Genomic DNA, 27,997 nt, shown 5'->3' with positions numbered 1-27,997 from the left:
TGCTCCCCTATACTGGCCCTCATGGGCTGAAAGACAGAGACATAATGGATCTTTATAAGTTTTATAAAAATCCTCTTGTCGCTCTTGCTCCTGACTAATTCTTCCAGATAAAAACTTGAGTAACAGTAAAGGATTATTGGAAAGACGTAGTTATAGTTCCTGGAATGGGACACATGAATTTTGTGGCAATGGAAAGATAGGGGCAAAAAAAAATAAGCATCTGGGGAGGGAGCAACTTAAGCACTGAGAAGTAGAGAGAAATGAAGGGACATTAATATTTTTTTGTCTTTTAGAACAACTCTAGGACTCTTCCCCACAAAGGAAAATGCCTTAGTGCATCGCTCCCAAACTACTGCAAGCTCCTTGAATTTAACTGACTCCTGGGTTGCTGTCTGTTAGACAGCTTTGATTTCAGTTTGACCGCCGTTCTCTTAATCTTACTTCTCGGTATTGGAAATAGCAGCAAATGGCCTGTTTCTTCACCTCCCATGGTATCTTTAAAACTCCATTTTAGCTCCTTTTTACTTTTGAGTCACTGGTTACAAGTCTTTTCTGTGTTATTTTATGGTTCACCTTAGGATCGGCTAGTAAAGACCCTGCCTGCAATGCAGCAGACCCAGGTTCAATCCCTGGGTTGTAAAGATCTCCTGGAGACGGGAATGGCAACCCACTCCAGTATTCTTGCCTGGAGAATCCCATGGACAGAGGATCCTGGTGGGCTACAGTTCATGGGGTTGCAAAGAGTTGGACATAACTGAACAACTAATACTTAGGTTTTAGAGTATCTGTCTTTAACTTACTACATGTATTAGTTTCTTATAGCTTCTGTTCCAAATTATTACTTGGTGGATTAAAACAAAATAATTTCTCATGAAATGTGAAATATTTAACTGGGCTAAAGTCATTGTGTTGGCAGGATTACACTACCTCTAGAAACTCTAGAAGGGAATTTGCCTCTTTCCTCTTCCAGTTCCTGGTAACTGGTGACAATCTTTGACTTATGAACACATTGCTCCAATCTTTGCCTCAATGGTAACATTGCATTCTTTTTTTTCTACGTCAAATCTCCCTCGGCCTTTTATTTCCCCCTTGGCCATGCCTGGCGTCATGTGGGAACCTTAGTTCCCTGAACAGGGATGGAACCCACTGTGCCCCTTGCAGTGGAAGAATAGAGTCTTAACCACGGACCATTAGGGACGTCCCCCTTTGCCTCTTTCTCACTTGCTGACACCCAGATTATCCCAGATAATCTCCTCATGTACATGTACAGTGATCATGTACGGATGTGAGAGTTGGATCATGAAGAAGGCTGAGTGCCAAAGAACTGATGCTTTTGAATTGTGATGCTGGAGAAGACTCTTATTCCTTGGACACCAAGGAGATCAAATCAGCCAATCCTAAAGGAAATCACCCTGAGTATCATTGGAAGGACTGATGCTGAAGCTCCAATACTTTGGCCACCTGATCGGAAGCGCCAACTCATTGGAGAAGACTCTTCATGCTGGGAAAGATTGAGGGCAAGAGGAGCAGGGGGGTGACAGAGGATGAGATGGTTGGATGGCATCATAGACTCAAAGGACGTGAGTTTGAGCAAATTCTGGGAGATAGACACCACTCTCCTCCATCCGGGCAACTTTTGATTGCATACTTGACTGATTTTGACCTTGTTGGGTACTGGATGTTTTAATATGCCTGTAAATATTCTTGAGCTCTTAGTCAAATTATTGAAAATATTTCACTCAGGTATTACTTTGAAGATTCATTTTTGCCAGGTCGAGGGAACTGTTTAGTGTAAGACTAGTTTTGACCACCTCCTGAGGCAAAATTCTTGTGAGTACTTAATGAGTACCCATAAATTATATGCTTCTCAGGCTTCGCTAGTGGTAAAGAACCCGCCTGCCAATGCAGGAGATAGAAGAGACATGGGTTCAATTCCTGGGTGAGGAAAATCCTCTGGAGGAGGGCATGGCAACCCACTCCAGTAGTCTTGCCTGGAGAATCCCCATAGAGGAGCCTGGCTGGCTACAGTCCATGAGGGGTCACAAAGAGTCGGACATGACTGAAGTGACTTGGCAGGCAAATCAGTTATTTCGCAACAAAACATTTAGTGGTCTAAAATAGATAAAGGCGTGGCAACTGACTCCGCAACACCTCCCAGTGAAAACTTTAGCTAGTGCCAGAGGAGGGCCTGGGACTCAGGTTTTGCCAGTTAAGCCCAAGCTGCCAAAGCACCACATAGGAGGTGTTTTAGCTCTCCAGGCCGAAAGCCTAGAAGCAACTGCGCACAGGAATCACCTGAAGGAATCAGCTAGGAAAGGGGGCGGGGCGAGCGAGTAGGGGGCGCGGACGCCCTCGCCTCTCCCGCTCCCACAGGTGATTCTCGGCTCGCGCCGCCGGCGCTGCTACTGGAGCGACAGCGTCGTGACGTAGCGTCAACGGCCGTCGGGCGACGGCTGGCGTTCGGCGCTGGTAGCTGCTGCCGCGGGTCGTGGGAGCCCGCCCTTTCCTTCCATCACAAATGTCCGTTTGTAAAACAGCAGGGCTGGCGTCTGCAGGATTTGCGGGCTTCAGTCCTGCAGGAAGTGCGGGAGGCTCAGAATTTCCAACGTGTTCACCTTAGAGCCAGCCAGGGCAGCGCCAGCCCACCCAGTAACCTGAGTGCCCGCAGCGTCAGCAGCTACACCGAGGGGTGAGCTACCTCCCTTGTCCTCTCCAAGCGTTTCCACTAGTTTCTCTGGCAGAAGCATCCTTGTTTTTCTCTCCGTTTTCTTATCTTGATGCAGACTTTAAGGCCAGTCGTCCATGGGCTGTACCCACATCCCGCCTCCCCTCGCTCCCCCTTTTCTATAATGTCTCTTTAAAGTATCAAGGGAATCCTTGAAGGAACACCGTACATTTGTCTTCGTGGTGAAAAGTGACTGGTGGTGGTTGTTGCTCAGTCTGACTCAGTGTGACCCGGTGGGCTGTAGCCCGCCAGGCTCCTCTTGTCCATGGGATTCTCCAGGCAAGAATACTGGAATGGGTTTCTTTGTCCTCCTCCAGGGGATCTTCCAGACCCAGGGATCAGACCCGCATCGTCTTCATTGGCAGTTGGTTTCTTTACCACTGAACCAACGTGACTGGTAGCCTTGGGTAAATTTCTGGTGAGACAGAATCAACCTCCTGGCACTGTTCAGTTCAGTTCAGTCGCTCAGTTGTGTCCGACTCTTTGCGACCCCATGAATCGCAGCACGCCAGGCCTCCCTGTCCACCACCAACTCCCGGAGTTTACTCAAACTCATGTCCATCGAGTCGGTGATGCCATCCAACCATCTCATCCTCCGTCGTCTCCTTCTCCTCCTGCCCCCAATCCTTCCCAGCATTAGGGTCTTTTCCAATGAGTCAGCTCTTCACATGAGGTAGCCAAAATATTGGAGTTTAGGAGGGTTAGATGGAACAGAAGTGTAAAATTCTTAAGTATTTTCTTGTAAGTATTCGCTATATGTAACTTTTAAAAAATTATGGTGAGCTTGATGGAGTGGTTAGGTTAATTAGTAGCACCTGCTGAATTTCCCATCCTTTTCTGTTGGTTTCTTAAAGTAACCCATTATCTCTGCATTCCCGTCTTCTATTTTAGGTGAACTTACCCTGTTCCCTCCTCTAAAGTGTGTTGGCCCATTGTGCCTTAAAACTCTTTTCTTTTTGTTTACGCAAGGACTTCTTCACAGCAGTTCCCTCTCAGTCATACTTTTTTCTTTCTATTGAATCATTTCAGTCAGCAAATTACTTTCTAGGACTGTGGTACCAAAGTGCCACAAATAAGGTGACTTAAAACAATTTATTAAAATTAGTTTAAAATTTATTTGGTTGCGCGGGGTCTTAGTTGTGGCAAGTGGAATCTTTAGTTGCTGCAGGGAGAATCTTTCATTTCGTCATGCAAACTCTGAGTTTCAACTTGTGAGATCTAGTTCTCTGACCAGGGATTGGGGAGCACAGAGTCTTAACTGCTTGGGCCACCTGGGAAGTCCCTGAAACAATTTATTGTGAGAGAAATTTATTCTTTCACCATTCTGGAGCCTGAGTCTGAAATCAAGATGTTGCCAGGGCTATGCTCTGCTTAAAAGTTCTAGGAAAGAATCCTCTCGGTTCTTCCCAGCTTCTGGTAGATGATGGCAATCCTTAATATTCCGTGGCTTGCGGCTGCACCCCTCCAATCTCTGCCCTTGTCATTTCATGGCTTTCTTCCTTGTATGTCTATGTGCAAGTGTCTTCACATTCCTTTCTTACAGTGAAAGTGAAGTCGCTCAGTTGTGTTGACTCTTTGCGACCCCGTGGACTGTAACCTACCAGGCTCCTCCATCCATGGAGTATTCTCCAGGCGAGAATACTAGTGTGGATTGCCATTTCCTTCTCCAGGGGACTTTCCCAACTCAGGGATCAAACCCGGATCTCCTGCATTGCAGGCAGACGCTTTAACCTCTGAGCCACCAGAGAAGCCCCCTTTCTTATAGTAACACCAATCAATGGGTTTAGGGCCCACCCTAATCCAATATGATTTAATTTTAACTGGATCATTATCTACAAAGACTTTTCAAATATGATCATATTCCCAGGTATCAAGGGTTAGGACTTGAACATGTGTTTTTAGAGGACATACTTCAGATCACAACTCTGAGACAAATTAGGTGTGGAGTGCTTCAGACAACAGGGAACCAATGCTATTTCATCTTAATTATGCCAGTCTATCAGACAACTCCCAGGGTCAAGCACATGCTTTTAAATGTTGGGGAGGAGGCATTGTCCTGAATGTTAATCACCTTTGGACAGAGAAAAGTAGGCGGATGAAAATTTAAGGCCTGCCTTGTCTTACTTCCTTACTTATTCCAGCATGACTTTGGTGTTGCCCTGATAATTGCTCTGCTGAAAGGCTATTACTTTCTGTGGAAATAATAATATGCATAAAAGGCATGTGTTAGCTTAAGAATGGGAAAGAGGTAAAAATAAAATTTTTAAGTTTTCTAAATACATTATTTCACTGTTGCCACTGTCTTCTCCTGCCTTTCAGCACCTGTCCTAAATGCCCACTCATAAATCACACGTCTAGGGGTTTTTCACAGGGGTTTTAGTTGTTGCTGTTAGGAATGTTTCCCTCTCCATTTTGTAGTTTCTCCAGAGTTGATTTTAGGATTCACCATCTTCATGTCAGTTGATAATCCTGCTACCCTTTTTGTTTCTTTAAAAATTTTTTGTTTTATATTGAAGTATAATTAATTTATAATGTGTTAGTTTCAGAAAGTTAGCACTTAGCAAATTGATTGAGTTAGTGTGTACATATATATCTATTTTTCAAGTTCTTTTCCCATTTAGGTTATTACAGAGTATTGAGTCGAGGTCCCTGTGCTATACAGTAGGTCCTCGTTATTTATTTTAAATATAGTAGTGTATACATGCCAATCCTAAGCTCCAGATTTATCTGTTCCCCCCACCTTTACCTTTTGGTAACCATAAGCTTGTTTTCTGGTGATTTTGCTTCTGTCTTGTAAATAAGCTCATTTGTTGTTTTTTTTTTTTTTTTAAGATTCTGCAGATAAGTGATATCATATGGTACTTGTCTGTCTGACTTACTTCAGTTAGTATGATAATCACCATGTCCATTCATGTTGCAAATGGTATTATTTCATTCTTTTTAATCTGCCATTATTTTTAATCTGAAATCTTAATGTTTTATTCACAGGGAGGAATACAAATTTTTCATCCATAATTCAGAAGCTAAGTAAATAACAAAATGAAGCCAGTAAAGCGTGTGTTGACCTCTAGTAGTAAATTGGTAAACGTTCCAGAATTAACATTTAAAAAAGGACTATTTAATTCACCATTGTCACCTAAACCAAAGGAAAAACATAGTGCAAAATTAGCACGTGAGAAACTTGAACCGATGGTCTTAAGATCTCCACCAACAGGAGAATCCATTGTAAGGTATGCTTTGCCCATTCCATCAAGTAAGACAAAGGAGTTAATAGCAGAAGATGAATTGATCAGGAAAATTACCAAACATCTGAAGATGGTAAGATACTTGTTGATGCTTGATCCCCATAACCATTTCCAGGTTTAGTGATTTCCTGAGAAGACTCACTGGACTCAGCATATGGTCATATTGATATCTAAGATATTGTGAAAGAAAAGGAAAATCAGCAAAAGGAAAAGGCACATGGGATGAAGTCTGGAGGAAACCAGGTCCAGGCTTCCTAGATTTCTTTACCTTTGGAGTCACACAGGACATGCTTAATTCCCCCAACAGCAAATTGTGGCCACACATGTGAAATGTATACCAGAAGAGTTTATTAGAGACTCAGTGCCCAGGGTTTCACTGGAGATTGGTCACCTTGGTACTCTCTGCCTTTTTGTTGTTAACTAGCTCAGTTGTATCAGATTCTTTGTGAGTCCATGGACTGCTGCACACCAGACTGCCTTGTCCTTCACTGTTTCCCAAAGTTTGCTCAAACTCATGTCCATTGAATCAATATGCCATCCAACCATCTCATCTTCTGTCGCCCCCTTCTCCTCCTTCCCTCAATCTTTCCTAGCATGAAGAGTCTTTTCCAATGAGTTGGCGCTTCCCATCACGTGGCCAAAGTTTGGAGCTTCAGCATATGTCCTTCCAGTGATTATTCAGGGTTGATTTCCTTTAGGATTGACTGGTTTGAACTCCTTGTTGTCCAAGGGACTCTCAGAATCTTCTCCAGCACCATGATTCGAAAGCATCAATTCTTCAGTGCTCAACCTTCTTTATTATGGTCCAACTCTTAGATCTGTACCTGACTATTGGAAAAGGCAGAGTTTTGACTCTGCAGATCTTTGTGGGCAAAGTGATGTCTCTGCTTTTTAATACACTGTCTAGGTTTGTCATAGACAGCAAACATCTTTTAATTTTGTGACTGCATGTACCAAAATTCTATACTCCCTGAAGGAAAGCAGGTGTTCAGCATAAATCATACAGTTTGTACAGTGAATTTAGGGACAGTGAGCCATTATCATCAGTCAGTAAACAGTGGGAACCCTTCTGAAATACAGGTTCTGAGACATAAGCAGGTCTTTCTAAGAATAGGTCTTTCTAAGTTTCATGCTTGCTCTGTTAGCTCTTCTCTGCACTTTAGAAACTCTAGCTCTCAGTGATGGGGAGGGAGGTGGTGGTAATCTCCCTTTCTCTGAGTTTCTTTTTTGCACATTGATCCAGAATTGAGTTGTACATGTACCCAATACCAAGTGAGAACAGTGAGGGATAGCACAAATAGGCAAAAAGTATAGATCATCAAACTTCCAAAGTACAAGTTTGCTCAAAGTTCAAAGGGTTATCTCAGAGAATTTCCTTTAAAAACGTATTGCCTTGTGGTCTCCATCTCTCTATTTTCCCTACTCCAAGGAAGAAAGGAAAGTCAAGTCAGATTTTGAGGAATACATTGCTGGTAAGTAAAGTTGATGCTTCAGCTGTTCATAGACTTCCTTCAGTGCAGAAATGGAAGAGTCATAGGGCCTGTCTTCATTGAGAGGAATCAAGGACTATGGCTTATACTGCTTCTTCAGGATGATATGAGGTGGGGCATGAGATGGAAAATTTAAGTGTATGGCACTGGCAGAAATAAGTCTTACTGCTAAAATGATTCTGACATGGTTGATTAAGTACATTTTTATGTTTAATGTATTAATAACATTTTTACACCGTAAGTACATAATTTGCTTTGATTTTTCTCATAGGTGGTTTCTAGTTTGGAAGAAGCCTATGGATATGGCACTCAAAATGGAGAAAAAGCAGTTGTGAAGCCTGAACTTGAAGGATTAACCTTTTCTGTAAGTGTATGTAATGCTAATGTAGAGACATTAATGCTGTAAAGGGCTGAGATTTTCTTTTAGAATCTGTGTATGTTCTCAGAATGAATTCTCCATCCAGGAAAATGATCGTCTTCGGAAACCTGAAAGTACTGTACTGATTTTTTCCATCCTCTGCCAAATACTTAAAGTTTAATTAAAGCATATCTGTATCTTGAGCTTGCTTTTGATGCTAATGTATCTCCTGCTTAATATTTAAGCTTTGGTTGGAGTTGATTTGCAAATGTATAGTCTTAATTGGGTTAAGAAATTATTTTTCTATTTTTTGGTTTGCTAAATAAAAGAATCCCGAATATTGAAAAGGTTATTGAATTTTAACAAATATCTTTGTTGTATATATTGAAGTGATGTAACTATTAAGGTGATTCAATTTTATAATTAATTTTGTTAGTTAGGGATTGGGTTTGGCTTCATGTAATAAAACAACTATGTTGGATCTTTCAAACCCAACCACTGTGTTGGGTCTTTCAAATACAGTATGTTTCTTGGTTTATTTGATTTCTTGTTTGATTTATTTTTTCAGCATTCTGTATTTTCATCATACAGATCTGGTATATTTTTCTTGAGATCTACACATTAATATCATGCTGCTTGGAATGATTTTTAATGGCATTGTGTTTTTAATTTTTTCCTTGTTTGTTATTAGTGTATATAAATATGATTGATTTTCGTGTGCTGATATATCTTGCACACTTGCTCAATGTACTTTTTTTCATTCTAGGATTTTTCTATAGATACTTTGGGGTTTTGTACATAAGCAATTATGTCATCTTCAAATAAAGACAATTTTACTTCTTGTCCAATCTGAATGTTTTTATTTCCTCCTTTCTCTCTCTCTTTTTGGTCATGCTATATGGCATGCAGGCTCTTAGTTCCCCCACCAGGGATTGAACCCCACATCCCTTTTATTGCAAGGCAGATTCTTAACCACCGGGAAAGCCCCTATTCCCACTTTCTAAAGAGTTTTTTTTTTTTTTTTTTAATCATAAGTAGATGTTGAATTTTATCAGAAATGTTTTCTGCATCTGTTGAGATTATCATATGGTTTTTATTCTTCAATTTGTTAATATGGTGTATCACATTGATTGCAGATACTGAAAAACCCTTGCATCCCTGGGATAAATCCCACTTGATCTTATTTTATGGTCCTTGTATTGTTGGAGTAGGTTTGCTAGTATTTTGAGGATTTTTTAAAAAATTTTTTATCTATGTTTATCAGTGATACTGTCCTATAATTTTCTTTTTCATGGTGTGTCTGATTTTTGTATCAGGGTGATGATGGCCTAGTAGCATGAGTTTGGAAGTATTGTTTCTTCTACAGTTTTTTGGAATATTTTCAGAAGGATAGGTGTTAATTCTTTAAATATTTGGTAGAATTCACCTGTGAAGTCATCTAATCCTTTTGTTGGGAGTTTTAAAATTGCTCTTTCAATTTCATTTCTGATAATTGTTCATATTTTCTATTTGTTTTTGATTTCTTTGAGGTTGTCCATTTTATTGGCATATAGTTGCTCATGGTAGTCTCATAATCTTTTGTATTTCTATGGTTTGGTTGTAACTTTTGCTTTTTCATTTCTGATTTTATTGATTTGTGTCCCCTCCCTTCTTTTCTTGATGACTCTAGCTAAAAGTTTATCAATTTTGTTTAATTTTTCAAAGAACTAGCTTTTAGTTTCATTGGTCTTTTCTCTTTTTTTTTCTTTTAGTCTATAATTTATTTCAGCTCTGATTCTTTATGATTTCTTTTATTCTACTAACTTGGGATTTTATTTGTTCTTTGTAGTTGTTTTAGGTATAAGGTTAGGTCGTTTGAGATCTTTCTCCTTGCCAGAGATAAGCTTGTATTACTATAAACTTCCCTCTGTAGAACTGCTTTAGCTGCATTCCATAGGTTTTGGGTCATAATGTTCTCATTTTCATTTGTCTCTTGGTATTTTTTATTTCATCTTTGATTTCTTCAGTGAACCATTGGTTGTTTAGTAGCATATTGTTTGGCCTCTATGTACTTGTGTTTTTTGCAGTTTTTTTTTTCCTTGTAATTGATTTCTGGCATCATAGTGTCAGACAGTTTGCTTGATATGATTTCAGTTTTCTTATATTTAGTGAGGCTTACTTCGTGGCCTAGCGTGTGTCCTGGATAATTTCCATATTTACTAGAAAAAGAATGTGTATCTTGATCAAATTTATCTTCATCATCTCTTTGTGACCTTAATGTAGGTGGGAGGAAATCCCCAAGTATTCAAATGGTCTCATTTTCTATTGGTGAATAGTAATTCTGGTTAATTCATTTTACCACTCTCCTGAATGACTAGTTTCCCCCTCTGTCTCCTATATGACTGTAGGTTTTTACCATGATAAAAAGTATGAACTTGAGTGTGTTTAAAATGTAATGTTGAGGGAACATATTCCTCCTGGAGAACATTCTGTTGAGAATGTTGTAACTGTGCATCTGAGATTTTTAAAAAATCTTTGGTCAATTGTCTGATTTATAAATCAGTGCTCTACTAAAAGAGATTCAGTCATTGTGACATTTTAATATATAACTTTTTCTTCAAAAATTTCTATTGCTCATTAAGAGAGGATGAAAAACTATACCTCTTGGCAAGTATACTTATAATCAGAAGTCATAGTCAGCATTCATTTTTAACACAAAGCATTATTACAATGCATATTTAAGTGTATATATATTTTTTGCTACCCCTAAATTTCAGGAGTCTGAGGCTGGAATGCCTGATTTTCTGCATCTGTGTAGAGGAAAATGTAAGGAGAGGCATAGTTGGGTTTATGTCATTATTGAACCACTTCTCAGAATGTACTTTCTTTGCGAGAGAATTTGCTTGTGTAGTGAACATGGTTTCCTATCTTGATGCATTTCAAGGGACATAACTTACACATACAAAACTATTTTCAAAAATAGTTAAATGTACTGAAATATGGATGGATATGCATATGAATTCCGAAATAAAAATGACTGTGTTTTGCTGCTTTTTTCATAGGTTGGGGATGATCTGACTTCATTATTAATATGTTGTTCACAATTTGCAACTCAGTTAGAAGCAGCAGCTAAGGAAGAACATAATGTATGTATTCTGTGTAAATTGCCAAGTATAAGATATTACTTAATATTTTAATCATAAGTTAAAAACAGTATTAATAATAAAACAATATAAACTGATAATTACTAATTAAATTATTCGTTATTAGTAACATTTTAGTAAAAAAAAATACTTAGTTATATTTGCTGTTTGATCTTAAATATGACAATCCAGTCAGCAATATTAGTCTAGATATAGTGCCTTTAGTTCAGTTCAGTCGCTCAGTCATGTCCGACCCTTTGCGACCCCATGAATCTCAGCATGCCAGGCCTCCCTGTCCATCACCAACTCCCAGAGTCCACCCAAATCCATGTCCATTGAGTTGGTGATGCCGTCCAACCATCTTATCCTCTGCCGTCCCCTCTTCTTCCTGCCCCCAATCCCTCCCAGCATCAGGGTCTTTTCCAATGAGTCAACTCTTCGCATGAGGTGGCCAAAGTACTGGAGTTTCAGCTTCAGCATCAGTCCTTCCAGTGAACACCCAGGACTGATCTCCTTTAGGATGGACTGGTTGAATCTCCTTGCAGTCCAAGGGACTCTCAAGAGTCTTCTCCAACACCACAGTTCAAAAGCATCAATTCTTCAACACTCAGCTTTCTTCACAGTCCAACTCTCACATCCATACATGACCACTGGAAAAACCATAGCCTTGACCAGACGGACCTTTGTTGGCAAAGTAATGTCTCTGCTTTTTAATATGCTGTCTAGGTTGGTCATAAAGCCTTAAGCTATTATAAAAGGCATTGGAAAGCATTATTTGTTATCATAGGCATTTATTTCTGTGACTTTTCCTTTGTGAACAGCATTGACTGGGTCATTAGTATTTTCATATGTAGTATTTACATTTTATTGTTTTTAAAGTAAGTATGGACTGCCAGGAAAGTCCCTATGCTTATTCTGATTTCTTTCAGTGAAGCAACTTTTCTTCTGCCTGAATGTATGTAATAAAATTTTTCTTTAATAGTGTAATTCGGAAGTTTTACTTGGTTGTGATTCACTTTGGTTGTTTTTTGTGGCAAAGGTTATCAGTTTAGCATTACATTTTGAAAGTGGTAAATATTGGTATTTTAGACTGTGTGACGGGTTTTGTGTATTCATTTTCTCTCAATCTCCCAAACTAGTTCTTTGCGTTTTCCACTAAAGAAAAAGCAAGTAGTAGTGTAGTATTTTATATCTTGATTCTTAGACCTTTTAGTATAGCAAAGTTATATTTAAGAAATAGTGATGATAAGATATGCTTTTCATTGTTGTACTATCTGCTCTGGGGAAAAAAATAATGCTTTTTTGAGAGGAATTTAAATTTTATTTCTTACCTATATTAAGAAAATAACATGAAATCATAAATGTGAATGGAGTTTTTTAAATATAGATCTATAAGGATGGAAAATTCTTTTCTTAGAACTAAATTGTCTTGGCAAGATATGCTAAAAACCATCTGTAAATATAAAATTGTTGTGATTTGGATTTGTTTGTGATTGGATTATAGATTTGTTTGTGATTGGATTATAGATTTATAGGTGTATTTTAGTAACTAGTGTATTTTGGTGATTAAAAATTTCAAGAGACTTGAATTAGATATTTTATGTTGTGAGAATTTTATTTTTAAGTGTTTTAATTAAAACTTTATTTTCCAGATTTTGGAATCTCTGTTTAAGGTATGTTCAATATATTGCTTACTATAATTTAATACAGAAATGCATATAAATGAAAGAGTTTTCTAAGTTTTGAAGAAATAAAAAATAAAAGCTTGCAAGCTTGCTGCTATATATATTTAAAAATTTTATGTTTCAGTTTTGTGTGGCATCAGCGCCATTCTGAACACTAGGATAAAATGATATTTGATGTAGGGCTAATATTTGATACACAGACACACACATACACATAGATATATGGACTCATTTATTTCACTGCAAAAATTAGGTTGTCAATATTTCTTTTTGTTTTTGTTTTTTTTTTAAAGTGGTTTCAGCGACAGGTCAATCAGATGGAAGAGGTAAGCATAGCATTTCTTATTAATTAAATTAATATTTTGTCTCATTTGAAAACCAGTGTGAAGTATAAATTTAAGAATTTTAATAACCATTGGTTATAATCTTTTGACTTAGAAAGAGGAGGAATAAATAGGTAGAATACAATGTTTTTTAGTGATTTATACACAATATTCTTGCATTGTCTGGCCTACTCTGAACTTGACATTATTTTTTCCATAATTTACTTAAAATAGTAAATAAGTGACAAAAGGCCTTATCAACTTAAAGATTTCTCCTGTGTAAAAATTAATTCATAGTATGATATATGCTTATTCATAAAATTTTATATTTGTTTTTCTTTGAATTTAATGTTACTTTAATGATTTTTTAATACTTTCATTTTCACATTTTTGCCACCAGTTTGAAGAATATTGGTCCCTGTCCTTATGGGCTTTAAATTCTACTTTGAAAAAAGATTTTATATATGTTATTAATACAGCAGAATGATCTCCTGGGTAGCTTTAGGTAGTTAGAGAATTATACTAGTTCTACCTTGGCTGTGTTTATTGTTTAGTCCAGTTAAAGTTCTGAGAGAAGATGCCTGTGGGGAATGTGTCATACCAGGGACCTGCCAGAAAGTCATCCATGGGGGTGGGTGCTGTTAAAACTTGCTGTAGGTGAGTACTACTAGTTACCCTGTGTACTGCCCTAGGATTAAGCAGAGAGAGATGACAGAACTTGGAAGAAAACCTTCTTCCTCCTCTTAAGTTTTCAGGACCCTCTGCTGACAAAGGTTAATATCATGTTGCCTGTCAAGATAGAGATGTTCCACTGCTATAAACAGGGACAATGGAGAGTGGATTTTTGATGACAGGCAGTATATGGATAATTGTAGCTGATTGCTTTGTCACTTTTTAGGTTAGTTTATAACTGGTGTCCTCTTATTTGGGATCTTGCCTTTGTCCATAAGGTATTTATCTCCTGCTTCCCTTCCATTTATTCTTCATCCCACAATCTCAGACTTAGAGTACATTGCCTGGTACTTGCTTCGTGCTGTTACATCTTTAATCCCCTTCCAGGTAGCTGTTACTAGGTGAAGTATCTGTTTTTAAGTTCCCAGGGTTAGAATTTCTCTTTGCTATGCCCCCAAAACTATGGCTTAACTACTTTTTTCCCAACTTATCCTCTCATCACAAGGATTAGCATTCTTTTTTAAATATTTTGAGTTGCCTTTAACTGATCCTGCTAAAATTGTTATTTAACATACTTAAAATCCCTATATATTAAAAAAATAGAAGATTGGATTTGAGTTTTGACATATTAAAACCAACACTTACTGTAGTTCTGTTGCTAGGCAGTTGCTCATATATTTGTAAAATTAGTATTTGATTATAGCTATAGATTGACAATATAAAATTTACTTAGATAAGTGATATGATGAAGTTTTTTGAGTATGGGAGCAAAATGTGTATTTCCCAAGTAACTGGATAATTTTATTATTTTTAGATAAGCAAAGATCAAACTTTTTCAGAAGCAGAATTTCCAACTCCTGATAAAACAGTCAGTTTAAGCATTGCACAAATAGTAAAGCAGGTACACAAACTTGAAGAACTGAAAAATCGCCTTAAAGAAGGGTCTAAATACACCTTCAGAGAACTGTTGTCTAAACCCAAGTAAGTAAAATGTTAAAAGCGTTAAAAGAATTGAAAACAGTAAGAGTAGGTATATAATTAGTAACACATATAAGATAATGTTTCGGGTATTATACTGTACATAGAGCTTCTAAATCAAATTAGAAGATATAATTAGCTTGCTCCTACTTGAAATTTTTAGTAGTTTGAAATGGTTCTAGGCACCTGTGCCTATTAAAATTCAGTTTAATTAAAAAACCAATTTTTTAGTCATACTTGCCACATTTCAAGTGCTTAGTAGCCACATACAGCTATTGTTTGACAGTTCTGTTGAACGCTGCTGGCTTTAAAATATCTGGTTTATAATCTCTTTTCTCAGTTTGATTTGGTAGCTTCCATAATATATTTAAGGCATAGTGAAATATTTCATTGTTCAAGAACACCATCACTGGTGTTGCTTACGAACAGGGATATGTTCCAAAGAATGAATTACTACTGTTTAGTTGAGAAAAATCCTTTTTTTCGGTAGGTGGGAGGAAGATTAAAATGAATGATTACAAGAATATTTCTGTTGTCTGAGGTTTAGCTCTCTTGAAATGAAATAGATGAGTAAATCGTCATATAATATCTTCATAAGGTATCTTCATAGAATATTTTATACCTCTGTGGTTATTATTTTTCCTTGAGAACACTTCAGATCTACTCTTTCAGCAATTTCAGGTATAAGATAACAGTGGTATTATGAACAGTAAACACCATGCTGTACATTAGATCTTTAGAACTTTTTCAACTTATAACTGAAAGTTTGTACTTTTTGACCAACATTACCCCATCTTCCTAACCCCCTTCATTCCATGGCAGCCACCATTTTACTTTCTGTTTCTAAGAATTTGAGTTTTTAGCCTCTACATGTAAGTGAAGTAACACATTAATCATCTTTCTCTGACTTACTTCACTGGGTGTAACATCATCCAGGTTCATCCATATTGTCACAAATGGCAGTATTTCCTTCTATATTTGACATAAAATATTTTTACTCTGCTTTTATTTCCAACCCAAAATATAATTTTCCTTTTTAAAATTTTTTTGGTACTAGAAAAAAGTGTGCATGTGTAATTTATATTCTTTAGGCACATACTGTTTTGTTCTTGGTGGTAGTGCTAAATATGTGAAGAACCAGGATAATATGGGCACCAACTGATTATAATAGATATCTTGTATGTGCTAAGGATTACTCCTTTAGGTGCTGGATCCTGGGAAGGTTGAAGGGCCAGGGCAGTTGGCAGAAACTTGAATGGCTCAGGGCAGAGCTGTTTTCCAGTTGGGTCAGTGGAATTCCAGTGCTACTGTTACATATTACCATTGTATGAATATCAGACCTTTTCTCCCTTAGTGAGAAGTTAGCTTGAACAAAGTTCCAGTTTTGAGATATTTCACTTAGTATATCTGATTTATAATCTTCAAAAACTTCATAATTTGCCCAGTTATATCCAATTCATTCTGCTAAACTTCCTCAGTACTTTCTATCCCCTTTCACTGTAGCTTAAAACTATTTTTCAAACATACCTTTGTTTACATTATTGCAGGCAGCCCTGAAGCAGCAGCACAGTGGTAACTATGAGATTGGCTTATCATACTTCGGAATGTTAGGGTAGTATGGAGACAGTGGGCACAAATGGTCTTGAATTACTTAGGCCAACAGCAAGAGCAAGATCAGCACGGTGTCAGCTCCCTGTATTCCTTGTTCCACAGGATGACACAGAGCAGAAGGGACCAGATGGCAGGCTAGAGAAGCAATTTGTTGCTGAAATAAAGGAGCAAAGTCTAAACTAGAGCCATGCATCTTGATAATGTTTTTATTTTTGATTATTTTTTATTGGAGCATGGTTGATCTGCAGTGTTGTGTTAGTTTCTGCTGTTTGCATCTTTTTAGTCTTAACGAAAGCCTTCAGGTGGGAAGGCTGTAAGGAAGAGAGGGATAGAAAGCCCGGTGTTCAACTGAAAATAGGGGATAGATGAAAAATGAGTTTGTGTCAGTCTTCCATGAGACAGGAATGAGAAGCTCTTCACCAGGCTTATCTTCTCTTTCTCTCACAGAAGTTTTAGGGCATTCTACTAAGATTTGGATCTGGCTGCTGTCAAGTCTTATTTATGTAGATTTTATAGACCTGTGTAATGTTGATAGAGTGCCCTGGTAGAGCTTCTTTATAGCACTGATTCTCACATGGGGGCTGTTTTGTTCCCCAGAAGATACTTGTATGCAGACACTTTGATTGTCACAACTAGGGAGTGGGAGAATGCTCCTGGCACTTACTAGGTACAGGTCAGAGATGCTGCATTCTAAAATACACAAGACAGGCCCCTACAACAAAGAATTATCCAGTCTAAAATGTTGATAGTAATGGGGTTGAGAAATCCATCCTGTAGTGATCTCTTCTTTTTTTACTTTTTTCTTGTCCCCTATTGTTTGACAACAAATAATATACCTAATAGTTTTATTGTGAATTAATCAATGATTAGCTACCAAGTTAACTTCAGAAGTTATTAATTTGATTATTCATATATAAGTTTTCCTGTCAAGATTGTTAACTTTCTTAAGATCAGAACCAGTCATGCTTGTCTACATATTTCCTATCACATGTAATAAATAGTAAAGAAATAAAAGTTTTTATGGATACCTGAATTCAACTCATTTGTTCTCCATCCCTAACCATATCTGGTATAGTAACTTATCCTAGTAAAACTTTCCGTTTATCAACAACCATTTTTTTTTACATTAAACATTAACAATACCCTTTCACTTTACAATGTTAAAATAGAAAATATCCATAATTTGGAGAGGCTACTATTTATTATGCAGTAACTTCATCGATATCTCCATCTGTCAATGACTAGACTTAAAGGAATGAAGGGAATGATACTTGTGTTGGTTGACTTCAATGGGAACTGTATAACAGAGCCTTGGTTCTGAGGTTCAGTTATAAATTCACCTGTGCTATCTATTGTGAAGCATGGGACTAATTTCATATGTTACTATTAGTACTTCAAATTTAAGCATCAGATGTGTGCTAGGTATTTTCCTAGTAACTTTATGTGTGTCTTTTGGTCCTACAACTACTTTATGAAATACGTACACTAATACCCAATTTTGATAGATTAAGAAACTGAGGCTCAGGTTAAATAACTTACCCAAGATCACATAGTTAGTAAATGGATAAAACAGGTTTTGAGCCAAGCTGTCTGACTCTAGAAGTCTGACACTTGTGCTCTTAACAATTGATTACATATTAATAATACACTGTTACAAAGAAATCTCATGCTTATACCAAATATATTTTTACTGGTTTCATTTATGTGGTTGTTGGTATACCTAATTATATTCATGGAATACATCATATACATGGTATGCCTAATTATATTCATGGAATATGCCCAATTCATGGAATACATTCTGTGAATATATAGAGTTCATAGAATTACATAGTTTGATACCTTTTACTTATTTACTAAGTAATTTACCTTAATGTCTGAATAAAGGTTAAAGAAAACATTAAATTTTACTTTACTAACTGCATATGTCTAAAGCATGTATTCTGGTTCTTAAGTGTAATTTAAATTGTTTGATAATATGTTTTATTTATTTAAATTTTAACAGGGATAGGGAAATGCCACCAGAAGATGTGCAAACTTATGAAACTGTGAAGCAGAAAATTGAAGGTGATAATATTTTGTACAAGTCGAGCCTTTATAGGGTTTCCTAAATACACTAACATTTTGAGATTTAAAGTGTAAAAATTTATAGCCATATAAATTATACAATGATAAATTTAAAGATGTTCAATAGTAGTTGACCTTTTCAGTAAAAGTTTATGTTTCAGATTCTGGGAGTATACAAAAATAATAAAACTTGGTTTTTACCCTCAACATCCACAACATGATCTGGATACAAGCACATTGTGTATTATCTTAATATAGTGTAATGCATGAAAAAGATATGTGTTATTTGCAGTGATTCCACAGATAAGAGCCAACTTGTTCAGCCTGAGAGACTTAATGTTTTATGCAACCTTAAAGGGATTCCCTGGTGGCCTCAGTGGTAAAGAATCTGCATGCCAGTGCCGGAGATGTGGATTTCTTCCCTGGGTCTGCAACATCCCTTGGAGAAGGAAATGGCAACCCACTCCAGTTTTCTTGCCTGGGAAATCCCATGACAAAGGAGTCTGAAGGGCTACAATCCATGGGGTTGCAGAGTCAAACACAACGTTGTGACTAAACAACAATAATAGATCGGTAAGATTTTGTCAAGTTGAGAAGGGAGATATTTGGTATTTTAAGAAGAGGGTATAGCATGAGAAACAGCATGAATAGGGAATTACTGCGTGTGCATGCTCATTTGCTTCAGTTGTGTCCAACTCTTTGCGACCCCATGGACCATAGCCCTTCCAGACTCCTCTGTCCTGGGGATTCTCCAGGCAAGAATACTGGAGTGGGTTGCCATGCACTCCTCCAGAGTATCTTCCTAACCCAAGGATCAAACCCACGTCTTCTCTGTCTCCTCCATTGGCAGGTGGGTTCTTTATCACTAGCACCACCTTACTACTGGTATGGTATTCAAGTATGGAGTAATAGGAAGGGATAAGATAGGAGAAAGCCAATGCCAAGGGATTAAATGCTGTGCTAAGGAACAGTTTCTCCCCCCCCCACCCCCATATTTAATTAGGGAATCATTGAAGACTTTTTTTATAGGGAAGTAACATGTTGAATTTTAGATTATTCTGGCCACATTGAAAAGCTAGATTTGGGGGCTGGGAGTAAGAAAGGGAAGCTAACTGCTGTATCTTAAATCTGTGATAACTGCCTGTATTAGAAAAAGGGGGCAGATTTGGATATGAAAGGAAGGGAGATTAGATGATGGTAACCGTAACTGGGAGAATATTAGAGGAAAACCAGGTTTTGTTGAGAAAATTGTGAGTTCATATCACTCAGTTGTTAATGCACATTTTTTTAGATGTTACAATTTGTTGCCTGATTTAGAGCGTCTACAATATTGGCAGCTTTGTTGCTTTTCTTAGGCTTTTTGTGTTCTCTTTTTTAAAAAAATATTTACTTAAATTTGGTTGTGCTGGGTCTTTGTTGCTGTGCAGCATTTTCTCTAGTTGGAGAGAGCTAGGGCTGCTCTCTAGGTGCAGTGCACAGGCTTCTCTCTGTTGCAGAGCGTGCTTGGGCTTCAGTAGTTGTGACTCACAGGCTCCTGTGTTCAGACTCAGTAGTTGTGGTGCAGACTCAGTTGCTCTGCTCCATGCAACATCTTCCCCAACCAGCAACTGAACCTGTGTCTCCTGCACTGGCAGGCGGCTTCTTTCCCGGTGAGCCACCAGGGAAGCCCAAGAATTTTCTCTTGAATGAGTTATTAAAAAACTATGAAATCTAAATTCAATTGATGTATATGATTGATATTGAAACTTATAACTATTAATTATTTCAGAATTCATGAAAACACACTCAACTGAAGAAATTACAGATGTTTCTGTGACTGAGCCACGTAAGTTTCTACTCATTGAACATCACTCTATTAATAACCTCTTTATGTATATTAATTTCTATAATTTTCTATAATTCAAAATAATACTTGTTAATTTAAAACATAAATTCCCTGGAGTTTGGAGTCATACAGTTGAGCTGGCTATCAAGTAAATATTGAAATTCCTAGTTAGCTGCTGCCTACCAAAAATACTGTTTTTTTTTTAACAGACTCATTTTTAAGGAGTTCCATGTTATTACTTGGAATGGAGGATTTTTAATTATGATTAGACTATGCTACAAAAGTGTTGCAGAGGTGGTAGACCTTTGAGGAAGGAGCAGTGATAAATTTAAGAGGTCATTTGTAGACTCTGTTACTGTGAATTATAGATCATCCCATATATACTTATACTTTGACTGTAGCTGAGTACCTATCAATTCATGAATATAAAGATCTGCTAGAACTCAAACTTCTGACTACTTATCAACAGAAAGGAGAAACTGCCTTTTTTTATGTCTTAATACTGGGGAGAATTTTCAAACAATCATGTGTGCTGTGGAATACTGTTTTGAAAGTGGAAAATAAGACTTGGTTAGAAAAAGTTGATGGTAATCCTGTTCTCTTTCAGCTTCAGCTATAAACTCTAACAGTGTCATGTTTAAATGAAGGCCTGCTATACATTCTGCGATATTCCCAAGATCTATAGAGACTTCTGATGTGAGGCAGCCCTGACTGACTAGGTTGGACAGAAAGATATCTAGAGCTTTGGAGTAGACAGTAAAAGTCTCTGTCTGCTTTAGGGGGAACCGTTTGCATGTCTGTGGAGCTCTGTCTTCCTCAACCTGTGCAGCTGCCTTCTGTCTACTACTGCGCCCTGTGAATTCTGGCTGCTTTGGCCTCTCCACTCTCTAAACCTTGTCTCTGAACTCAAGGAGACCAGTAGTTTATCTGGGTTTCCCTTCCTTATGCTGTGGTCTGGGACTTCAGGCAGTAAGGTAGGCTCGTCACTGAGCAATTCCTTGTTTTCCTTCTGTGAGGGATTACTGCCTTGTCCCTTCTGTTTTCTGGTGTCTGAATACTATATCATATATTTGTCCAGTTTTTAATAGGTTTAAAGTAACTCTGGTCCCTGATGCACCATCATGGACAAAAACAGAGGTCTCTGTGCCCACTTGTAGACCAGTGGAACACATCTTCTAATCATAAAACCATTCTAAAATAATAAAATATACAAGTAGAAATTTTACTCATAATTTTTAAGGAAAAATTTGGCTGCTTTAAAATAACTTTTAAACCACTTTGTTAACCAGAGACACTCTGCTCGGAAAAGGGTCTTAACTATAATAGAACAGTTCAATGAGACTTGGATTCTCTGATCTTTTTTGTTCTGTTTTAAGGTCATTCATAATGAGGTCTTGAGGAAGATCAATTGAATGATTTCCCAAGCTGTTCCATATGGCAATGGATGTGTAATATTCCCATCTACATGTTCTATGCTACTGAGTTGAAATTCCTGAACTAGTAGAATTGTAGATATGGGCCCATTATAGGGGCTGCCATAACAAATTGCCATAGACTGAGTGGATCAAGCAATAGAAAGGTATTTCTCATGGTTCTGGAGGCTGAGAAGTTCAAATCAGGGTTCCATCCTGGTCAGGTTCTGGTGAGAGCTTTCTTCCTGTATTGCAGATGGACATCTTCTTGCTGTGTCCTTAAATAATGGAGAGACCATGAGGAGAGAGCAAGCAAGCTCTCTTGTGTCTCACATGGCTCTATTCTCATGATTTAATTGTCTCTCAAAGACCCCGTCTCTAATTATTATTGTATTGGAGATTAGGATTTTAACATGAATTTGGGTGAGCACAAATATTCAGTCCATAGCAGGGTCCTTTTTCCCTCTTGAGAACTGTTTTTCAGATTGTGGCATAAATAATGCTTCATTTTTTGTAATCTTTTACTGTATACAGTACATAATTTAAAATTATGTGCTATGCTTTTATTGGATTAATTTTAAAATATTGTTTGTTACACCATATTACTTTCTGTACAAGCATTATTAAATACTTTCTTACCTATAAGAAATTCTGAATTTTATCTTCTGAAGCTGACTTCTCTCAATATACTCTTTGAATAATCAGGGAGCTAGGTCTCTGGTTTACTTAGCTTCTTGATATACTTGATTTATTTGGTCCCCTTGTTATGTGTTGCATATTTCTGCTGTTTCCTCATTGTTTGGTTCTCACATATAGCAGTAAGTTTTGTCAGCATATACATATAGCCTCTGCCATTTGTAATACCTTTAAATGTTTTCCTTTTTTTTTTTTTTTCACAATAGAAACTTCTCCTGTAACAAATCAATTGAATACCATGTTGAAAATATTTGAAAATCAGGCAAATAAATTAGAAAGGTAAGCTTCTAAAATAAATCCTTTTCCTCATTATAAATATAAGTGCATATTTATTTCAGATAAATTGGAAACATAGAAAATGAAACTACTGTTAAACATTTTAATTTTGTTAATTTTTATGATATGTTTAATTTTGAAGCTTAAAATTATAATCATACAGATTATGAAGCTGTATGACCACAACAGAAAATAGTATGTCAATTCCTTAAAAAATATGATTAGTTTTTTTGGATCATGAAGTGGAGATACAGCAATTTCATTTCTGGGAATGTAACACCCCCCCAAATTGAAATTACAGTCTTGAAGAGATATTTGTACAGCCATGTTCACTGTAGCATCATTCACAATAGCAAAGAGGTGGAAGCAACCCAAGTATCCAGTGATGGATGAATGGATAAAGAAAATGTGTCGTCTACATACAGTGGAATATTATTCAACCTTAAAAAGGAAAGAAATTCTAACGTATGGTACAACATGGATGAATCTTGAGGACCTTAATGCTGAGTAATTATATGCCAGTCATAAAAGACAAAATTGTGTGATTTCACTTATGAGGCATTTTAAGTAGTCAGATTCACCCAGAGAGAAAATAGAATGGTGGTTGCCAGGAGGGATGAGGAATGGGAAGTTCTTTCTTTATGGGTATAGAGTTTCAGTTTTTCAGGATGAAAAGAGCTCTGAGAACTCAGAATAGTCAAAGAAATCTTAAGAAGAACAAAGTTAGAGGTCTCATACTTCAGTGGTTTTAGCTCTGTATACACTTATAGTACTCAAGACAATGTAATACTGGTGTAAGGATAAACCTATATAGATCAGTGGACTAGAATGAATGGAAATAATGTCCAGAAATAAATCATTACATTTATGGTTAACTGATCAACATGGAGGTCAAGACCATTCAGTAAGAAAAGAATAATTTTTTTTTAATAACTGTGCTTAGAGAACTGAATATCCACATGCAAAAGAATGAGGTTAGATCCTTTTCTTTGTGCCATACACAGAAATTAATTCAAAATTACCAGATGTAAATTTCAGAGCTAAAACTAAACCTTTTAAATACAGGAGTAAATATTTTTACTTAGAGTTAGCCAGTGGTTTCTTAAGATAGCAAAAGAACAACCAACTAAAGAAAAAATAAATGAACTTAAAAACTTGTGCTGCAAATAATACCATTAGGAACATGAGAAGACAATCATAGAATGTGAAAACTGTTCATAAATCATGTATTTGATATGGGACTTACACCCAGAATATACAAAAGCACTCTTAACCTCAATCATAAAAAGATAATCATATTTGACAATGGGCAAATAATCCAAATAAGTATTTTCCACACAGTATACACAAAGGGTCAATGAGCACAGGGAAAGATACTGAACATCATTAGTTACAGGGAATCAAAACTATAGTCATATACCTCTTCATATCAACTAGCACTGTGATGGCTATAATATCAATGAAAACAATGGACAGTAACCAGTATTGGCAAGGAGGTAGAGAAATTGGGACCCTCATACATTGCTGGTGGGAATTTAAGTGGTACATCTGCTATGGAATAGTTTGCCAGTTGCTCAAAATATTAAATATACAGTTGACATATGACTAAGAAATTCTGTTTCTATGTTTACACCTAATAGAAATGAAAATATTTGTCCACACAAAAACTTGGGCAAGTATATTCATAGTAGCATTATTCATAATGGCCCCAAAGTAGAAACAACCCAAATGCCTATAAACTGACAAATGAATCAATAGAGTGATTATATCCATACAATGCAATGTTATTTGCAATAAAAGGAACGCGGTACTAATACGTGTTACAAACATTATGCTAGGGAAATAAAACAGTCTCAAAAGACCACGTATTTTGTAATTCTTTTTATATGAAATATATAGTGACAGAAAATAGACTTGTGACTGCCAGGACCGAAGTAGTGCTGGGAAAAATGGCCAGTGAGTGCTAATGGCTACCACATTTCTTTCTGAGGTAATTAAAATGTGCTAAAATTAGGTAGTGGTAATAATCACTGTTGGGCTTTACTGGTGGCTCAGCAGTAAAGAATCCACCTCCAATGCAGGAGACACAGGTTCAATCCCTGGGTCAGGAAGATGTCCTGGAGAAGGAAATGGCAACCAACTCCAGTATTCTTGCCTGGAGAATCCCATAGACAGAGGTACCTGGTTGGCTACAGTCCATGGGGTCGGAAAAGAGTTGGACACAACTTAGAAACTAAACAACAACAATTGTTACTCAGTGAATATATTAAAAGGTATTGAATTGTATACTTTTAAGTGAGTTAATTTTATAGTGTGTTAATCATAATAAAACTTAAAAAAAATTCTGATTATAATTAATAAAAAGCTCATTAGTCCAAAAAATAGTTTATCTGTACTATGGAACAGTTGTCAGCAAGCTGCAGTCCATGAGTCAAATCTAGCTGGCAGCCTGTTTTTGTTTATAAAGTTTTGTTAGAACACAGCCACATCCACTGCAGAGCTGACTGGTAGTGACAAGACCAACTGGTTTGTAATGTGTAAAAGACTCACTATCTGGTTCTTTATGGAAAAAGCTTGCCAAATCTTGATATGGAATCAGAAGTTGTATTTAAAGGGAGTGAGAGGAATCTATATTTACTTATATAAGTAGATCTCAGAAGTTGTGTTAAGTGAAAAAAATGTTGAGAACAACATATCCAGTGATGTCATTTATGTGAAAAAGGAAACAAACATCCAGCTCATTAAGAAAAAGTATAGAATAGGAATGTAAAGTATCATATAAATCCATGGAGCAAGTCCTGGAAAGATACACAGCAATCGAACAGTGTCTCTGGGAAGAACATTGAAATTTTGGAATGCTAGTCAAAGTTTATATTAATTTTTTTGCATAGAAAATACATGATATTACATAAAAATAAAATTTTAAAATTATAATACATTATAGGTATTTTTGGTTTGTTTTTCAGAGCTATGAATGAGCAACTGATGTTAGAGGCTGTAAGTATAGTGCTCTCAGTTTGAATTTGCACTTTGTCCTTGATGTTGCTGATAGATTCTAGAAATTGTCAGGATATGTAATGTTAAATAAAGATCTAATGCTTAGTTTATTCAAAAGTTTTATGCATGTGACAGCTGGAAATTTTTGTCTATTCTTTTGATTTTAGTAGACTTTATTATCACTCAGAAACACTTAACTTTTGAAATACTGAACTATAACATCCCACAGTCTGAACTTCCATTGTCAATCATATTACCTTTGCCTCTTTCAGCACCTCTTATAACTTCACTATGCAGATTAATACCAGTGGTTCATGATTTCTATGAGTTAATAAAGACTTTTTTTACTTTAATAATTAAGCACCCAAATAACCTCTCCATATTAATATGCTTGTTTTTCATTATTAATGAAATTATAATATTTGTTTTTAGAAATACACACAGATTCAAAGTAATCTCCAAGTATTATCAGAGGAGAAACTAATGCTGGAAACTGAACTACAAAAGTTGAAAAGTACAGAGGTTGGTTAACTTTAGTGTCTGAAAATGGCTTACATACCAGTACTAATAATTGGTAGCCTGTGCTCAGTTATCTCCAACTCTTTGCAGCCCCATGAACTGTAGCCTTCTAGGCTCCTCTGTCTGGAATTTTCCAAGCAAGAATACTGGATCCGGTTGCCATTCCCTACTCAAGGGGCTCATCTCGACCCAGGGGATTCAACTTTGGTCTCTTATGTCTCCTGCATTGGCAGACAGATTCTTTCTTACTAGTGCCACTTGAGAAGCCCTATTAATTGGCAGCAGCTGTGTTTTGAAGAAAAAAAAATGCTGTGTTCTAAATTACCATCAGTCAGTTCAGTCGCTCAGTCGTGTCTGACTCTTTGCGACCCAATGGACTGCAGCACGCCAGGGTTCCCTGTCCATCATCAACTCCCAGAGCCTACTCAAACTCATGTCCATTGCGTCGGTGATGCCATCCAACCATCTCATCCTCTATAGTCCTCTTTTCCTCCCACCTTCAATCTTTCCCAGCATCAGGGTTTTTTCCAATCAGTCGGTTCTTCGCATCAGGTGGACAAAGTTTCAGCTTCCGCATCGTCCTTCCAGTAAGTCAGGATTGATCTCTTTTAGGATGGACTGGTTGGATTTCTTTGCAGTCCAAGGGACTCTCAAGAGTCTTCTCCAACACCACAGTTCAAAAGCATTGATTCTTCGGTGCTCACCTTTCTTTATAGTCCAACTCTCACATCCATACATGACTGCTGGGAAAACCATACCTTTAAATAGACGGACCTTTTTTGACAAAGTAATGTCTCTGTTTTTTAATATGCTGTCTAGGTTGGTCATAACTTTTCTTCCAAGAAGCAAGCGTCTTTTCATTTCATGACTGCAGTCACCATCTGCAGTGATTTTGGAGCCCCCCAAAATAAAGTCAGCCACTGTTTCCGTTGTTTCTCCATCTGTTTGCCATGAAGTGATGGGAGCAGATGCCATGACCTTAGTTTTCTGAATGTTGAGTTTTAAGCCAACTTTTTCATTCTCCTCTTTCACTTTCATCAAGAGACTTTAGTTTTTATTTGCTTTCTGCCATGAGGGTGGTGTCATCTACATATCTGAGGTTATTGATATTTCTCCTGGCAATCTTGATTCCAGTTTGTGCTTCATCCAGCCCAGTGTTTCTCATGATGTACTCTGCATATAAGTTAAACAAGCAGGGTGACAATATACAGCCTTGACAGAGACGAGATGGTTGTATGGCATAATGAACTCATTGGACATGAGTTTGAGTAAGCTCTGGTAGAGGGTGAAGGACAGGGAAGCCTGGCATGCTGCAGTCCATGGGGTCGCAAAGAGACACCACTGAGTGACTGAAAAACAGTCTGCTGACTCCTTATTTATTCCTTTCCTGTTATCACCTGACTTTCTCCTATAGCTTCCTAAATAGGATCTCCTAGATATGTATGGTTTGGTATGATGTTGCTAGAGAGTATCACTGCATAAAAAGATCTGTTTCTGCTCTCTGTATTCTTTTCTGTTGGCCTTGTCTCTTCCTATACCAATACTTGAGACCTTTAATGATTTCATATTTAGAGTAAGTCCTGATATTTTGTAGGGCAAGTGGATCCACCTTGTTATTTATGAGAATTTATTTATTTTGGGCCTTTGCACTTTCTTGTAAATTTTAGAATTAACTTGGCAAATTCTACACTTGCACTGAAGTTATACATCACATTCGAGAGATATATAGGCTATCAATATACATCTTTTCATTAACAAATAGTAAATGTCTCAATTGTTTCACAACGCTTAAAAGGAATATTATGATTTTCTTCTTAAAGGTCTTATTTGTCTTTGTTATCTTAATGTTAGGAGCTTTTATTTCTGTGCTAAGTTAGTTGGTATATTAAAATATTTTAAAGCTATTGCTAGGGAAATGTATCAAATTTTTGTGTATTGTATTTTGCATCTACAAACCTAGTCACACTATCATAATGGTTAGATTTTTATTTTCTAC

General features: G+C 36.9%; 1 protein-coding gene across 1 annotated transcript in view; it reads left to right on the top strand.

Moving 5' to 3' along the window:
• Nucleotides 1-5,764: 5,764 nt before the first annotated feature.
• The window catches only part of CCDC7 (coiled-coil domain containing 7), an 84,504-nt gene continuing 62,271 nt past the window's right edge, over nucleotides 5,765-27,997 (top strand). Inside the window, exons 1-11 of the mRNA XM_065919143.1 lie at nucleotides 5,765-6,043; nucleotides 7,732-7,824; nucleotides 10,860-10,943; nucleotides 12,593-12,613; nucleotides 12,919-12,951; nucleotides 14,435-14,601; nucleotides 18,215-18,276; nucleotides 20,045-20,101; nucleotides 22,416-22,488; nucleotides 25,452-25,482; nucleotides 25,915-26,004. Of these exons, the coding sequence (XP_065775215.1) occupies nucleotides 5,765-6,043; nucleotides 7,732-7,824; nucleotides 10,860-10,943; nucleotides 12,593-12,613; nucleotides 12,919-12,951; nucleotides 14,435-14,601; nucleotides 18,215-18,276; nucleotides 20,045-20,101; nucleotides 22,416-22,488; nucleotides 25,452-25,482; nucleotides 25,915-26,004 (990 nt within the window). The remainder of the gene's footprint in view (nucleotides 6,044-7,731; nucleotides 7,825-10,859; nucleotides 10,944-12,592; nucleotides 12,614-12,918; nucleotides 12,952-14,434; nucleotides 14,602-18,214; nucleotides 18,277-20,044; nucleotides 20,102-22,415; nucleotides 22,489-25,451; nucleotides 25,483-25,914; nucleotides 26,005-27,997) is intronic.

This window comes from Muntiacus reevesi, chromosome 2 (genome assembly GCF_963930625.1).
Source record: "Muntiacus reevesi chromosome 2, mMunRee1.1, whole genome shotgun sequence".
NCBI lineage: Eukaryota > Metazoa > Chordata > Mammalia > Artiodactyla > Cervidae > Muntiacus > Muntiacus reevesi.
Note: the sequence above shows the minus strand (reverse complement) of the source record. Positions and strands in the feature narration are given on the sequence as shown.